General features: G+C 60.1%; 2 protein-coding genes across 2 annotated transcripts; one reads left to right on the top strand and one right to left on the bottom strand.

Moving 5' to 3' along the window:
* Positions 1–1299: 1299 nt before the first annotated feature.
* Positions 1300–5136, bottom strand: LOC136023428 (uncharacterized). The gene is made up of 13 exons (XM_065697861.1): positions 4721–5136; positions 4463–4622; positions 4150–4320; positions 3985–4076; positions 3746–3903; positions 3566–3669; positions 3250–3474; positions 3035–3120; positions 2764–2900; positions 2577–2666; positions 2223–2431; positions 1905–2111; positions 1300–1817 (listed from the first exon to the last, which is right to left on the bottom strand). Exons 1-13 carry the CDS (start codon positions 5086–5088, stop codon positions 1530–1532), a joined length of 2295 nt encoding a protein of 764 aa, XP_065553933.1. The 5' UTR covers positions 5089–5136; the 3' UTR covers positions 1300–1529.
* Positions 5137–8277: 3141 nt separating this feature from the next.
* TRAPPC3 (trafficking protein particle complex subunit 3) lies at positions 8278–13780 on the top strand. Its single transcript, XM_065697790.1, has 5 exons — positions 8278–8402; positions 10915–11012; positions 11234–11333; positions 11585–11767; positions 12181–13780. Exons 1-5 carry the CDS (start codon positions 8361–8363, stop codon positions 12298–12300), a joined length of 543 nt encoding a protein of 180 aa, XP_065553862.1. The 5' UTR covers positions 8278–8360; the 3' UTR covers positions 12301–13780.
* Positions 13781–16714: the final 2934 nt, after the last annotated feature.

The following is a 16714-nucleotide window of genomic DNA, read 5'->3' as shown; positions in this document are numbered from 1 at the left end:
CTGGGTGCAAACAGGGATGAGGATGGCAAACAAACCCCACTGGCATCACCGGGCAAAGGGCTGCAGGGACACCCCAAACCCACCCGCTCCCCACCTCTCTGCCCCACATCTCCCCCTGCTGCTGTGTGGGGTGGTTTCAGTGCCCGTGCAGGACACTGGTATCATGGCCATGAGGGCTGATGTGGACTCCAGCAGACCCCCACTAACCATGGGGCAGCGACGCAGGGGTGAGGGTGTCCCCGCATCCTGCCCTGGAGCACACTGCTGCCGTACCAGCCTGTCTCTGGCAGCGTGCTGGGTTAGCCACCAGCCTGGAGCATCTTGCCACGGGGCCAGCATTGCAGCCAGCCACAAAGCCCCAGTGCTGCAGGACGGTCCCTGTGGGAGCAGGTGACAAATGGGCCAGCGATGGGCTGAGCCCTGCCCTGCCTTGCCGCAGCCTTTCCCAGCTCTGTAATTATCCCAGGCTGCAGCTGTAATTAGTGACCTGATGTCATGGTATCAGGCCTGGGCAGTCCCACGAGCTCCCCGCCAGCCCCACCTTGGCCTCTGGCCCCGGGCTCGAAGGAGATCCCAGCCCTCCAAAACCATCCCAAGGAACTCCAGACCGGTTCTGGCTACCAGTGCTCCCCACCACTGCTGCTGGGCCCCCATCCCATCCCTGTCCTGCAGCACTGGAGGGCTGGATCTGGCCCTCTAGGAGCTCCCACTGCTGCACCTCTGCTCCTCCATGCTGCCAGCATCCTGCCTGCTCATCCTGGGGACGGATCCTGCCTGCAACCAGTCCCGAGTGAGCCCTCAAGGGGAGATGAAGGCAGCTTTGCCAGTGCCCCCCTCTCAGCACAGGGAATGTGTTGGAGCAGCCCTGGCAGCTATAAATAGAGTGGGAAACGCAGGCGTGTGCTGGATGGAGCACACGTGGGTCTGGGCGGCTGCTGCCCTATGGCCTGTGTGGGGCACAGGCAGGGTGTGAGGCAGGAATGGGGAGGAGGGTGGAGGGCAAGATCCCTGTTGTCCTGTTGCAGGGAGGCACCAAGCCCTGCTCCCCACGGCACACGGACACCAGCACCCAGGGCTGCCCTTCCCCATGGATGAGCAGGGGCTGGAGCACCTCCATATGGAGCCAGGCTGAGAACACTGGGGCTGTTCAGCCTGGAGAGGAGAAGCTGCGTGGAGACCTCAGAGCAGCCTCCAGGGTCTGAAGGGGGCTGCAAGGATGCTGGGGAGGGGCTCTTCATCAGGGACTGCAGCCATAGGACAAGGGGTGATGGGTTCAAACTGAAACAGGGGAAGCTCAGGTTGGATATGAGGAAGAAGTTCTTTACTGTGAGGGTGCTGAGGCGCTGGCACAGGGTGCCCAGAGAAGTGGTGAATGCTCCATCCCTGGCAGTGTTCAAGGCCAGGTTGGCCAGAGCCTTGGGTGACACGGTCTAGTGCGAGGTGTCCCTGCCCATGGCAGGGGTTGGAACTGGATGATCTTGGTCCTTTCCAACCCAACCCACTCTGTGATTCCATGGCTGTCCCCACCCCTAGCACTCACGCAGGGGCCGGGCTGCACCGATGACAGTGAACTGCGCGCTCAGCACCTCCGAGGGCACCCGCGGCTGCTGCTCCGGCTGCTGCCCACCAGCGAAGAGGGTGAAGGAGCCGGGCTCGAGGCGCCAGCCCTGCGCCCAGACAGCGCGCTGCTCCGCCGGCATCCGCAGGGACAGCTTCGTGTCCCGGCCGGCCGGCACGGCCACGCGCTGGAAAGCCACCAGCTGCCAGCGCGGCACAGGCACGGACGGCTGCTCCCACCGCAGGTACAGCTGCACCACCTAACCGGAGCCATGGAGTCAGCGCCAGCGGGACCCCCTGCATCCGGACCCCCTACAGCCGCATCCGTGCGGAGCGGCCGTGCTCACCTCCTCGCCGTCCCGCTGCCCCGTGTTCTCCAGCACCACAGACACGGAGAGGTTGGCACAGATGGGCAGCACTGGGGGGATCAGCACCAGGTCCCGGTAGCGGAAGGTGGTGTAGGACAATCCATAACCAAAGGGGTAAAGAGGGGGCTCCTGCCCGTAGTACCGGTATGTCCGTCCCTCCATGGTGTAGTTCTCCATTGGTGGCACCTGCGGGTCGTGGCGATGGTGCACGAGGACACGGTCAAGCATCAGCCCTTCATCCCACGGTCCCCCAGCCACTGCGATAGCGAAGGGCTACGGCTGCTGCCCTGCCCTTACCTGGTGCATGCCCGCGGGCCATGTGGCCGGCAGCCTGGCAGCGGGGCTGGCCCCGGCCTCCCCCAGCAGCACCCTGGCGATGGCGAGGCCGGCGGCCTGGGCAGGGAAGAAGCACGCCAGGATGGCCCCCACAGCCCCGTGTGCCTGCGCCCAGCTCACGTCCAGCGGCCCCGCGTTGAACAGCAGCAGGATCAGAGGGCGCCCGGCAGCTGCAGGGAGATGGGTGTCACCAAGAGCCCCACAGGGGTGCTGCTTGGACGGATCTGGGATGCTCCGGGGATGGGGTCCCTGCACCACAGCCCATCACCACCCACCAGTCCCTATGCACAAAGCAGAGCCGCACTGAGCCCCTACCTGCCTGCACTGCGTCCTGCAGCAGCTCCAGCTGGTGGCCCGGCAGGGACAGGTCACTCCGGTCCCTCGCCTCCGTCTCCACATCCGTCCCTGTGTGGGCACAGCCAAGGGACAGCCCCTTAACCCAACCAGCGCAGTGCGGATGGGCAGGGCAGAGGGGCACTGCCTCGGGGGGGCTCGCTCCTACCTGTCCCCAGGCAGACCACCACCACGTCGGCAGCCCCCACGGCCCCCACCACCTCTGCCCGTGAGTAGCGCTGGCACCGCGGCTCGCGGCAGCCCGCTGCGAAGCTGACGTTAACCGGCAGCGTCTCCAGCCCCCTCCTGTGCCAGGGAAGAGCGCGGGATGGTGGCACCGCGGGGACACCCCCCTTGCCCCGACCCCCAGGGAAGGGCCGAGCGGCTCCGGCAGCAGCGCCCAGGGCTGCAGGGTGCATGGCAGCACCGCGCTGTCTCACCGCGGGGTGTAGATGTACCGCGGCTCCGGCACCGGCGCGTAGTCCCCAAACAGCACCCGTGGGTTGTCAGCGAAGGGACCCACGACCTGCGGAGGCGGAGGGGTGAGGGTGGGCACTGCAGCCCGTGCAGCTCTCCCTGCCTGCGTGCCCGGGGCATGGAGCCAGGGCCCCACGGTCACCACGTCCCCCTGCCCGCCTCTGCGCTCGGTGCTCACCGCAAGGCGCTTGCCACGCAGGTCCTGGGCCCGGAGGGGCAGCGTCCCCCGTGAGTTCTTCAGCAGCACAAAGCTCTTGATGGCAGCTTCCAGCGAGAGGTTTCGGTGCTCGGGGCTCTGCACGACGCTCAGGTTCAGGGCGCTGTAGGGGTTCATGGCCGGGGGGTCGAACTCCCCCAGCCGCATCCGGGTGTAGAAGAGGGGCCGGACGCGGTCACGCAGCATCTGCGAAGACCCCAACACCAAAACCGTGGTTGTGCTCGGTGGGGACAGCCCTGGCTCCTGTGCCCCCAGCCCCGCTCCCCCCCCAGCTCACCTGCAGCGTGATGTTCCCCATGGCCAGAGCTTGGGGGATGCGCATGAAGACGTTGTTCCTCACGCCGTAGGACAGCTCCAGGTTGCAGCCAGCGTTCATTGATGCTGCCATGCCGGTGAGAAGGGAAATCACCCGTCACGGCTGCACGGTGCCCGGGGCCCCCCCGTCCCGTGAGCTCACCGACCGCCGTCTCCAGGAAGGTGCGTGTGTAGCGGTGCCCCAGCATGATGAGCTCCAGGGCCCCCTCGTCGCTCACCACGTAGCCCTCGAACCCCCACTCCCCACGCAGGATGTCCGTCAGCAGCTTCTTGTTGGCGCAGGCAGGAACGCCGTTGATCCTGTTGCAGAGGGGATGCGGCAGCACGGACAGCCAGGCACCACCACCCCTTGGGCTCTGCGGCCCCCATCACGCTCGGTACCTGTTGTAGCTGCACATGAAGCTGTAGGAGCCGGCACGCACACACGCCTGGAACTGGGGCAGGAAGGTGGTGCGCAAGTCCCGCTCCAGCACCTGCAAGCCCCGCGGTGGAGAGGGGTCAGTGCTGGGGGGAGCCGCTCCCCATCCCCTGCTCCACTGCCCTCACCTTGGCATCGAAGCTGAGCCTGGACACGGGGATGTTCTCGGGGCCCCCGTGCACGCTGAAGTGCTTGCAGCCAGCGCTGGCCTTGATGTAGCGGGGGTGCGGGCCCTGCAGCCCCTGCACGAAGCTGCGGGCCAGCTCCCCGCTCAGGAACGGGTCCTCCCCATAGGTCTCCTGGTTGAGGAGCAGGCAGGTCACGGCCATGACCCCCAGCCCCACACCAGCACCCCGGGGAGCTGCTGTCACCCTCTGGCTGGGCAGACACGGTCCAGGGTGCCCTGAGCCCTGCGGTCCCCCCACCCTGCTGTGCTGGCACCTGGTTCCTGCCCCACAGCGGGTGCCTCATGATGTTCAGGACGGGGCTGAAGCAGCTGAGCCCCGTGTGGTCCCCATAGCGGCCGGCGGCGGCGAAGGCGTTGTGCTTGGCTCTCACCTCGGTGGCGGTGGCGTTGGCCACCCGGTAGACGAGCTCCGGGCTGCGGGGAGAGCGCGGGGGCATCTCACGGGGCCGTGTTCCGGGGTGGATCCCCGGGTGCCCCATCCCAAGGGGGTCCCGGTGCCCCGATGCCGGCACCTGAAGGCAGCAGCGAGCCCCAGTGCCTGCGGGAAGGCCGTGGCCCAGCCGGGTGCCTCCCCATCGCCGCGCAGACACTCGGTGTTCCAGTTGTAGGGCGCGATGCCCAGCCTTGGGATGGGGGGCGCGGGGCCGTTCCCCAGCGCACCCCCCCTCGCTACCTGCAGCACCAGCTCGCTGGGGCTCAGCCGGCCCAGGAGGTCGTCGAGGCGGCGGTGCCAGGGCAGCGCCGGGTCCTGGAAGGGAAAGCGGAACGGGAGAGGCTCCGCTCGGCCCGGCCGGGCGCACAGCACCGCGCACAGCAGCGCGGCGGCGGCCCGGAGCCCCGCCAGCAGCGCCGGCCCCGGGGGAGCGGCTCGGCGCGGCATGGCCCGGCTCGGATCCCGGGATCGAGCCGGGGCGGAGCGGGGCGCGCTGCACCTCGGTCCCGTGCCCACCGGATGGGGCGGAGCGCGGCGGGACGGGACGGGACGGGGGGGTCCTGGGGCGCTGCTCGGCTCCGGCCGCTTCCCCCCGAACGAACGGGAGTCCCGACCCGCGGCACCGAGCAGCCAGGTCGAGGCGTTCCGGTGCCCCCGCTCCTCCGAGCACGTCCCGGCGCGGGCACGTCGGTGGGTGGGAAACGGGAGAGCTGCCCCGTGCGGCCAAACCGGCTCCCGGGGTCAGCGGGGCTGGGGCGCAGTTGTCCCCCTGCTGCTCCGGTCGCAGCCCCGGAGCAGCGATGGGAGGGGGATTCATCATCACCGCGCTTCACCGAGAGCCGCAGCCTGTGGCGCTGGTGCAGGACCCACGGTGCCCGGCCACCTCACCACGGTGGGACACTGCCACGGACCCACACGGTGACCAGGGACGTGGTACCTCCGGCAGCCACAGTGGCCGTGGCTCTTGATGCCTGGAAGCCAAAGCTTCTTGGTCCTCTTGACCATGCCACCAAGTCCTACACGTGCAGCCTGGGGACACAGCACAGGGCTGGGTGGTGGCTCCGGTACAAGCACGCCGGCAGGGACGTGGCTGGGCCTGGCACATGTCCCAGCCAGCAAGGGCCAGCACGGCGTCACCGGGAACAGCACATGGCAATGTTTGCTCCGTGGCTTTCCCGCACGGCTGTTCCCACTGTGGTAGACATATAGGAGAATATCGGCTTTCGCAGCTGTAGATGTTGCTATGCGGGTGCAGTTGTGGGATGAGCCTGCAATACCAGGAACAAAGATCGTTCGTTTGATGGGGTGACGTTTAATGAACAGAGTGGGAAAACCAACGGCGGAACTCGCACAGAACCCACACGTTAAGAGGTCACCTCGAGGAAGAGTTCTGACTTCATCCCAGGAGCCACCCCCAGAGACCCCTAAGAGAAACAGCGCATGCTCTAAAAAGGCAGGACAAGGGAGGGAAAATGTAAATTAGTTCTAGGAATATGTAAATGAAATCATGAATATGTATGACGCTGACGCAATGAGAAAATGAACATGAGCCGGCTTCAGTGTGCGCTCGCAGCCCAGAAACCAACCGAATCCTGGGCTGCATCCAAAGCAGCGTGACCAGCAGGGCGAAGGAGGTGATCCTGCCCCTCTGCTCTGCTCTTGTGAGACCTCACCTGGAGCATTGTGTGCAGTTCTGGTGTCCTCAACAGAAAAAGGACATGGAACTGCTGGAACAAGTCCAGAGGAGGCCACGAGGATGATCAGGGGCTGGAGCACCTCCCGTATGAAGACAGGCTGAGGAAGTTGGGGCTGTTCAGCCTGGAGAAGAGAAGCTGCATGGAGACATCAGAGCAGCTTCCAGTACCTGAAGGGGCCTATAGGGATGCTGGGGAGGGACTCTTCATCAGGGACTGTAGTGACAGGACAAGGGGTAAGGGGTTAAAACTGAAACAGGGGAAGTTTAGATTGGATCTAAGGAGGAAATTCTTTCCTGTGAGGGTGCTGAGGCACTGGAATGGGTTGCCCAGGGAGGTTGTGAGTGCTCCATCCCTGGCAGTGTTCAAGGCCAGGTTGGATGAAGCCTTGGGTGGGATGGTTTAGTGTGAGGTGTCCCTGCCCATGGCAGGGGGGTTGGAACTGGATGATCTTGAGGTCCTTTCCAACCCAAGCTGTTCTATGATTCTATGATGAAGATATATGAACTTGCATTAGAGTATTAACTCTGGCTACAGTCACACACCCAGTGCTGTTGCTTTTGCTTTATCGGCTTTGTCCCTCGCTAAAACCCTGATACCTCAATCAGAGGAGTGGGCTCGTTTCTCAGCACACAGCGGGGTTTGGCTTGGCACTGGGCAGCCCTGTGTCTCCCATGTGGGTTTGGTGGCCACCCAGCTCAAGAAGCTCACGCCCACCTCCAGCATCACATCCGTGCCATTGGGCACCATGTTTCACCATCCCCTGGGCGTAGCTCCCCAGCTGGGAGGTGCACAGCAGGCAAGCCAAGAGCACAAAACGTCCCTCTGCCCGCCAGCACAGCGGTGGGACCGGGCGCAGGAGCAGAGCAGCACTTCCAGGCTGCTCCCTGTGCTTTAGGGCTGGGAGATGGGGAAGCACAGGGACCTCGTGGTCTTGCTGGCCCCGTGTCCCGCTCCTGCCAGGGATGGAGGCGATGCTGGCAGCTCCGCAGCCTGGGTCAGGCTGGTATCAGGCCGAGGGGCCGTTCCAGGGACGCAGCCATGTAAGGCAATGCCAGCAGATCGGCTGTGTCCGCCGGGAGCCCCGCCGGCCCCTGCACTCCCGACACCGCTGCTCCGTGGTGACGGGGAGGCATCTCCCAGCTGCCGGATTCCTGAGCAGCGTCTGGCTTCCCCTGCGCCGGGAGCAGAGCCTGCATCACCCGGAGCCACCGTGGGGCGCAGGGCAGTGGCAGTGCCTGCCCTGGAGATGTACCCAAGCAAGTACCTAAGTGCCAGGCAGCGAGTGCCTGCGGGCAGAGGCCAGTGCTCGGGGAGCTGGAAGGCGCAGGAGGGGCTCGGTTGTCCCAGCAGTCACTGCAGCGCGCCCAGGGCCCGCTCCGCCCGCCCCGGTTTGTGCCTAACACCGGGGCCAGGGTGGGACGAGCAGAGGCAGGACCCGGAGAGGCTGCCCCCCGGACAGGCCCTCGCTTCGGCAACGGCCCCTTCTGCGAGAGGCGGCTCATGCCGCGGAAACCCCTCGGAGCGCCGCCACCGGCGCCGGGACACTCCGGCAGCCGCCGTCCCGGGACCGGACACAGCAGCCACGGCGGGCACCACCCCCGGCAGGCACCCGGGGGAGCGAGGACCGAGGGAAGCGGCTCCGGCCGGAACAACCGGAGGGTCCCGATCCCGGTCCCGATCCCGATCCCGACCCCGGTCCCGATCCCGGTCCCGACCCCGGTCCCGATCCCGATCCCGATCCCGGTCCCGATCCCGATCCCGGTCCCGGTGCCGGTGCCGGTGCCGGTGCCGGTGCCAGGAGGACCGAACCGGTGTGCGGAGTCGCCCCCTGGCGGCGTGCGCCCGCCCCAGCGCGTAGTCAGGTGACCCTCCCTGCACGCCGGGATTTGTAGGCTCCCGTCGGTCCCGCGGTGCACTCTGGGGGTTGTAGTTCGGCGGCGGAACTACGAGTTCCGGCGTGCCCCGCGGCGCGCAGCGGCAGGCGGCGGCGGCGGCGCTGGGCCGGGCTGCGGAGCGGGCAGGATGTCGCGCCAGGCCGGCCGCGGCACCGAGAGCAAGAAAATGGTAACCGGAGGGGCCGGGCGGGCCCCGGAGGGACCCCGGTGGTGACCGGAGGGGCCTGGCGGGCCCGGGGCAGAGCGGGGTGTGGGGGAGCTCGGAGGGCGCGGAGGCCCGGCCAGGCCCAGGCCTGCGGTAGCGCCCGGCTCTGCCCCGCCGCTGCCGCTGGGCCGCGCTGCCCGCTCGGCTGGCCCGGCCCGGCCCTCCCCGAGAGCCCGTTACCGGGGGGCCGGGGCGGTCACGGCGCGGCTCCGGCTGCGTCTCTCTCGCTTTCCCCTTCCCCGTTCGGTGTTACCAGCCCGGCTGAGGCGCGGTGTGAGGGCTGGAGAGCGAACTCGCGGAGCCGAGGCCTCGTTCCGGGTCAGAGCAGACCGAATTCGGTCATTTTCGGTGCAATATCGGTGGTCGAAAGCAAGGAATAAACGAGAACGTCTGGGTTTGCCCCCCGTTCGGCCGCGCTGGGGGCTCAGCACCACACGGGGGTCCCGTTCCAGGGGTTCAGCTCCTTCGGTGCAGTGATTTTCATTGAAGGAATGGGCGGTGGGCTGTTAACGTGGCATTTTGTGTAGGCACAGGACGGTTATGTAGCGTTGAGCCTCTACACTGATCTGAAATATGAAATAATGTCAAGAACGGAGCATGTACCCGGCGCTTCAATTCCATTGGATGGACTGAAAAGGAAGAGTCCGGTTGCAAACACGAAGTGGGAAGTTTGCCTTGTTATAACCCAGTTATAACCCGTATTATATTGGGGTTTGAAGTTACCCCAATAGCAGTGTCGCTGTGGCCAACACCGGGTCGCTGCGGGGCTGGTAACAGTAGGTGAAGGCATTGTGGCTTTACCCAGTAAATGCCAGCATCTTGGACTGGCAACAGCTGGATTTCCTTCATGCATTGACCCCTTCTCTCCCCAGCTGCCAAGCGCCGTCCCTACTAAAAATGACCAAAATCCTTAAAACCAGCATAACCTTTTCTGCATGTTTGTTAAATTCTCTGCCAAACGTCTGACTCTGCCCTTGAGCGCAAGGAGATTTCCGCCTTGTCAGGCCCTCCTGAGCGATGGGAGCTTCACAGCCGTTTCCTTTCCAGGGCAAAAGCAGGGTTGTAAGTAAAAAGAACCCCCAAAGAATCCATTCTTTAGCTCTAGAATGGGGCAAAAGAAGCAGGGAGCACAACTGGTGCTTTGCGGATGCTCAGAGCCTTTTGGTCACTAATTGCTGTTGCCCTCATGAATTACAATGACAAGGTGGAATTCCCAGTGTCTTCTAACCTAATTCCTACTTGCTGAATGTTTGGGAGTGATTCTTCCTTCTGTTTGTCTTGGCTTTGTGTAAACTTGTTCAGAATGAAGTGTGATCAGTGTTGTCACTTAACTCTGTTGTCTCTTTTCCCTTCCTTTCTGCCTGCCTGCTGCTTTCATTCTGTAGTATTGGTATTTGCCATTCATTTCACCTTCTGCATCTATGCATCTCATGGTAGGTGATAGGCTTTTAATCTGAGATTAGACTAATGGTTCTGCATGCTAAAACTGAAAGCAGAAATAAAGTATGATGGTTCCTTTGTTCTGCGAGAAGCTAAAGCCCGGTGTAGCTCTTTCTTTGCAGCTTTCAACGACTTTGTTAGTCACTGGTCTGGCCTAACGGCTCCCAAGAAAACGCACTTGGACAGAGTTGCTGCAGGCTGAGGATGGGTGAAGGTGGTGGCTGGGAGAGGAGACCTCTTCCCTCCATGCGTTCTGCAGATCTGGCCACTGTGCAAAGAAAACCCAAGTAACTTTGATCTTAGCCAGGCCCAGGGAGTACATGTACGACATGAATCTGCTGAGCTGATCCCAACCCATCCTTGCTGTTCCTCTTCTGGGTCCGAGGAGCTCATTTTAATGTATAAAGGAAATTGTGTGCCTAGAGGAGTCCTGAGGGTCCAGATGAGTCTTGGCTTTTTTCGTGGTAGCAGAACGCCGTAATTCCATGAATGGATGAACGTTTTTTGTCCTGTTCAAGGACCAGAATTGGAGCCTAACAAACGTTGCCCGTTTGCAGCACGTGTGTGAACGCAGGCAGCTCTTAGAGCCAGTTCCAGTGCAGGTTTAGCCGTCTGGGAGTGCCAGTAGCACCAACTGACCTGGAGGTGTCACTCCAGTTATCTGTGGGCTCCCTCGTTAAAGCACATTGGTGCTAATGGGCATCTAAGAGTGGCCAGGGTGTGAGCAGCTCCTGGTTTGCCTCTGCAGGTCAGATTCAGGACACTTTAATGGGAAATGCTGTGTGCATGGAGAGAGGGAGGGAAAGAAAGCACCCAATCATTGCTAGTCAAAGAGGATTTTTCTCTCCAAGGAGACTGAGGTCGCCTTGCCAAAATGCAGACCGGGATCTCTCCTTATTAAGCAGCAAATTCCTTTGAGACAGCAGGTTTCTGTTCCCCCTCTCCAGGCCAGCGGAAGCAGCGCTGGACACAGATGCAGCAGTGCTCAGTCAGGTTTCCCTTTGACTTGTGCTAAATCCCTTTTGCCTCTGCCTAGAACTCGGAGCTCTTCACGCTGACGTACGGTGCCCTGGTCACCCAGCTGTGCAAGGACTACGAGAACGACGAGGATGTCAACAAGCAGCTTGACAAAATGTAAGTGGATCTGCCGCAGCAGAGCCTTATAGAGCTCAGGATCACAGCAGGAACATCTGTATGTGCTGCTCTGCGAGTAAAAACCTGGCAGATCAAACGTTATTTAATGCTGATGTTTCTCAGATGGAATTTTTTTCCTCCACTGTCTTCTTTTATGAATGGGTGTCTTTCTAAAGCTGTGCTCTGCCCACTCTACCTGGTCCTCTTTGGTGCATTCACAGGGGTTACAACATAGGCGTCCGGCTAATAGAGGACTTCCTGGCCAGGTCCAATGTTGGAAGATGCCATGATTTCCGTGAAACTGCGGATGTGATTGCAAAGGTAATTGTCAAAGCGTGGCTTTGTCAGGTGTGGTCCTGGTTTTGGTTGTGAGGATTTGCTATTCCCAGAACTTTGCTGAGAGTTTGACTGAGATTCTAGGGAGGAAGGAGAATTAGATCCCAGACTAGTGCTGACTGGTAGGAACTGGGAGAAACGAGTGATGTTTTCAAAACCCTTTAGTACTTTTACAAAGATCAAAGCTGTGCTGTTGCTTCATGGGATGTGTTCTTGTTCATACTCTGACATAACAGATAGCATTTAAAATGTACCTGGGCATCACTCCGAGCATCACCAACTGGAGTCCTGGAGGTGATGAGTTCTCCCTCATCTTGGAAAACAACCCCTTGGTGGACTTTGTTGAGCTCCCTGACAACCACTCATCGCTCATCTATTCCAACTTGCTGTGTGGAGTGCTGCGAGGTGCCCTGGAAATGGTGAGCTACGGTCTCTCTTCCAGTGAGATAGATGGATAACTGAGGTACCAGCAGGTACTTTGATATCTAGTCTGTGTTCATGACTCCCATGTTTGCTTTGGACTTGAAACTGATTCCCAGGAGAAGAGCAGAGCCACAGGAGTGCTCAGCTGCTGTTGCATATGGCAGCTCTTAGTCCAGAGCCCCTTCATCTCACAACCCCAGTCCAAGCACTAGTATCTCCTTGAATTTTGTAGGAGGTATGTTCCTGAGGAAAGGGGCCCGATGTCCACTGTGTAGGGCCCAATGTACGAGGAGAATGTGATCTTAGAGCTGCATTGCATGTCTTGTCCTCACAGTCCTTAAGCTGGTGCTTCATGATCAGGTGGTGGTGTAAGGGGGTTAACAGCCCTTTTTCCTCTTCCGTCCCCTAGGTTCAGATGGCTGTGGATGTCAAGTTTGTCCAGGACACGCTGAAGGGTGACAGTGTCACAGAAATAAGGATGAAATTCATCAGGCGGATTGAAGACAATCTTCCAGCTGGTGAAGAGTGAATGACAGCCCAGGCTCCCTTTGGGACTGGAGGGGACCAGCTGGTTTTGGCCATTAGCTTTCATCGCAGATCTGTAGGGATCTAGTGCCCCTGTACATTCAGACTGACTCACTGACTGTTTAAGATGTTACTATATTCTTCTACTGCTCCTTCCATTTCCTGTAGAAGACGATTGTCTGGTGGCTTTTGATTTCACAGGTTCATTCTGAGGTTTTTTTCATAAGGTGATGTCTTTCATATTCCCCTGGGGACTCTTTCTACACTCAGTTTCTAAGTGTGACATTTGGTTGTGCAAAAACTACTGCTCAAACTCCACAAAAGCTCCATTCTATTCAAATCTGAATCCATGTGTTATGACCAGAATTGGAGCCCACTGATTTACTGTTGAATGCTGTCCTTAAGAAGAGGTGTTTACAATTCAGTCTGAGATAAGTGCATAGTATTGCTGTCAAAGTAACTGGTCTCCTGCAGTTAATGTAGCTACTGGTAAAACACAAGCTTGATACAAAGGGGTCATTTAGGAGAGCTGTTTGAGTGCTGGCACCAGGTTGGGGAGGCTCCTTTTGTCAGAGAGCAGTGGCATCGTGCAGCACTGGCAGATTCATGTGGCCTTTCTGCAGTTTCTCTTCCTCCAGCACTCATGATCCCTTCTCTCGGAAGGGGATGACCATTAAATTGCAAGAGGGTTAAGCTTTTGAAAGGAGAAAGGGAATCCAGAAGTGCCAGCAGTGTTCACAGCCAGGGGCAAGGCCACAGGGTGAAAACTAAAACTCAGGCTAAAGGCCTGGGAGGTCGTTCATCAGCAAGTGAAGCCTGTTCTGCTCTTAGGGTGCACAAACACTGCAGTGTGCAGGTAGTGCCGGGGTGTATGCTCACAGATGTTCAGGCTACAACAGAATTTCCTGTGTTCCTTGAATTGGCAAGCGAGGACAGGCTGTAGCACCCGCTGTTGTGTCAGATACACACACCAAGTGCTGTTAGGTATTGGAAAATCAACTTCCTCTGCCAGAAACTGCAGTCAGCCATTCCATTCTCAAAGCACTTTACATAGCATGAAGGCACAGATCCACAGAGGAGCTCTTACCCACGGCCACAGGAGCTGGCAGCTCCAATACCTTTGTAGGTTTGTGCCTGAGTGTAAGGTGCAAGAGAGAACGCTGCTGGTCTTTGTTCAGGTTCTTTGGGCATTGGATCGTCTGGACGCTGCACAGCTTGCCTGGTCCCTTGTTTTGTCCAAAGGAGTCCCTTTGGTGTCAGGGTTTGGGTGTCCCGAGTGATGGGTCCTGTGAAGGGGCAGCAAGTTGCTGTAAGAGCAGTTGGAGGACATCAGGAGCAGCAGTGGCGGGCGGGTTTTGGAGGCAGAAGTGCTGCACAGTCACATTGCAGAGGTCAAGACCTGTTGTTCCTCATCCTTGACCATTCTAAGTCATGTTAAGGCTGCATTTTAAAAGCAATTGCATTAAAAAGAACCCCACTGTCAACTCTTTGCTTTCCTTATGCCCGTTCTTTGAGTGCTGGTATGGAGCAGCAGGGAGCCGTGTGCCGGTGGCAGGGTGATAACACTGCAGGACCAGGACTGTCCGGCTGCCAGCACCTCTGAAAGCTGCTCCCTGAAGGAGACCTGCCCAATATTGAGCACAGGGAGGGATTGGGGCTGGGGGTGGGATGTGGGGAGCTGATGGGCAGGGAAATCGTTGTTTGAGATCTGGCCTTTTCCTGCCCCATCAGTACCCGCACGTGTACAGTAGTGGGCACTCACCACCACCAGCGCAGGGCAGTCTGCTGCAGAGAAAGAGCCAAGAGATGCTAGTTCTGGTCATGGATGGTGGCAGAAAATCACCTCAGGAGGCATCTGTGCCCCTCTGTGCCGGCTCAGCACAAGGCCTGCTCCACAGCTGCCATTAGCCACACAGTTCTGGGAGCATCCAGGCAAGGAATGGCAACTGCAGGCTCTCCAGGAGCAGGAATTCGTGCTGCCCTTGGTTGTATGAACAGTGCAAACGCTCCCCAAGAGCCTGCAGCGCAAGGCGAGCATCCCCGTGCACTGCACTGAGCACCCACAGCTTCACCCTGACTCTTACAGTAAAGGATGGGGAAAGAGCAGCTCTTACGGTAAAGTGGCTTCTCTCTGGCTGGAGATGGCGAGCATCACACAATCCTTAGGGACAATGTCACAGAGGGTCCTGAGGGGATGGAGGCCCCATGTCCTCGTTGACATCGCATCTCAAAGGGGGTTAGTTTACAACAGCAAAGCTCACACCAGGTCCCTTTCCCTCCTTTGGCAAGCAAGGGACCGTGCTCATCCCCAGCGGGGGGGTCCCAGGTTCCCACTCCCAGGAATTACAGACCTGCGCAGGGATTTCCCGGGCGGCTGGGTCAGGAGCAGCCCCTCTGAGAGAGCAAAAAGCAGGAATCACATGAAGTGAATTAAAGCTGTCCACTACCGAGCAGCTCATTGTAGACAAGGGAGAATATGCAAAAAGCTCTGTTTGAAACCTACTAAATATTACCATGTGCTGTTTATAGGAAACAAATGGGGAAAGGCATGCTGCATCAATAAAACCCTCAACATGGTTGGAGTTGGCCGAAAGCCTTTCCACGGCTCTAGGTTATTGAATACCCTGCACTTTCATGTAGTGCCAGGCCTGACCCCTGGACACATACCGCGAAGGGGAAAGTTGACTTGGGGGAATAATAGACATTCCTGGTGAGCGACTTAACCTGGCAGGAAAAGAGGCAACTTGCGGCCTTTCCTACCTCTGTGTGATACTAGAGATGACGACAGCGACAAGGAGAGGGGGGGATGTGGGATATGGGGTGGGAACGCTGCTGCAGGACCCTCGTGGATAGCAGCAAGCGGGCTCTGCATCACCCAGACCCATCCCAGAGCAGTGGATTAGCGGTGAAAGGAGCTTTTCCAGCCCTCACCCTCCTCCAGCACCGCGGCTGGTCCCTGACCGTGCGCCTTGATGGGAGCTGAAGCCCCATGTGGAACTCACCAGGGTCTAACTTGAGGTCTTAAACCGGTTTCCCCAGCACGGGCACAACCTGGGTGCTGCTCCCATCCTGCCCAGGGTGCGGTGCAAGGGCTGTTTGCTGCCGCCCTGCTCTGACCACACAGTGCAGGGCAGTGGGGCTGGCACAGAGTCAGCCACGCTCCCCCTCGCACCAGCAGCATCCCTCATCCCACCCCGGAGCCAGGCAGCCCCTTCTGGTGGGAAGCAGAGCTCCCAGCTCCACTCCTGCCACTTTATCCAGACCCCATGGCCCAGCAGCCACTGAAGGGGCCGGGATGGTGCTGGGATGAGGGAATCTCCCTGGGAGGGAAGCGTTTCCGGACTGGTGTCCTCATTGCCGGGGCAGCTCCCACAGCTTTCAGCCAGATGTGCTTGGCCGGGGTGCCGGGTGAAGGATGTTTCACCCATGAGGGCTTATGGAGGAGCTGCTGCTCCCATGCATGTGGTGCTGGTGGCCCTGAGCAGCCGAGGTGCAGGCAGCGCTGCCACCATCCACCCACAGCTCGGACCCCTCGAGCCCTGCACACAGGGCATGCTCAGCCCCAGCTCCTCAGGGAGCTCCAGCCCCATGTCCCCAGGCACACACTGCAGCCATGCATTGAAAAGCTGTTGGGTGCTGTCAGCACCCAGCCCAGGTGAGAGGATGCTCAGGGTGTAGGCTCCAGCCGTGAAGCCAGCCCTGCCCCAAGACGTCCAGCTCTGGCCGAGCATCTCCCTGTGCCTGGCCCCACATGGGTGCCAAATGAATGCGTTCTCTGCCTGAAAAGCCTGGCAAGTTTGGGTACATGGATAAACCATCCCAGGCCCCAGACCAGCTACAGAGCACATGCAGCCGACCCTGGGAAGCACGAACAGGCTGCAAAATCCCTCCCCAAGTCACAGCCGCGCTGCAAAACCACTGCCCTGGCGCAAACATGGTTTCCAAGGCTGGGAATGCCCACTGGCAGCAGCGCTGGGTCAGGGCAGCCCTTTGGCAACGCTCCTTGGCACCCGCCCTCCTGCAGCATCCCTTGCCAGGGCTGAGGAAGAGGAGGGGAGCTGCGGATCCCTGGCCTGAGGAGGCGGCGGCGGCGCAAGCTCTGCCCCAGCCACGTCCTGGTGCTCTTTGGTATTTTGGGCGAAGGGACGGGGGCTCCATTGTTCCTCTTCCATTGTTTCGGGTTTCCCAAGCAGGACAAGCGCTTCCCTCCCAGCCTGGGCCCGGCTGCAGAGCTCATCCAGCCCTTTGAAAGGCAGCGCAGGCGCCTGCTCAAGCACTGGGTGAGTGGAAACACAGCGAGAAACATCCCTGCTCCCAGGCACAGATTGGCCCCAGCAGCGCTTGCAGGGACCCTGCATGGGCCACAACTCAGTGTCCCCCTGCTCCTGGCCAGGTCCATGTCCCCAGGTCACCACATG

This window comes from Lathamus discolor, chromosome 18, assembly GCF_037157495.1.
Source record: "Lathamus discolor isolate bLatDis1 chromosome 18, bLatDis1.hap1, whole genome shotgun sequence".
In the NCBI taxonomy this organism is placed as follows: Eukaryota; Metazoa; Chordata; class Aves; order Psittaciformes; family Psittacidae; genus Lathamus; species Lathamus discolor.
Note: the sequence above shows the minus strand (reverse complement) of the source record. Positions and strands in the feature narration are given on the sequence as shown.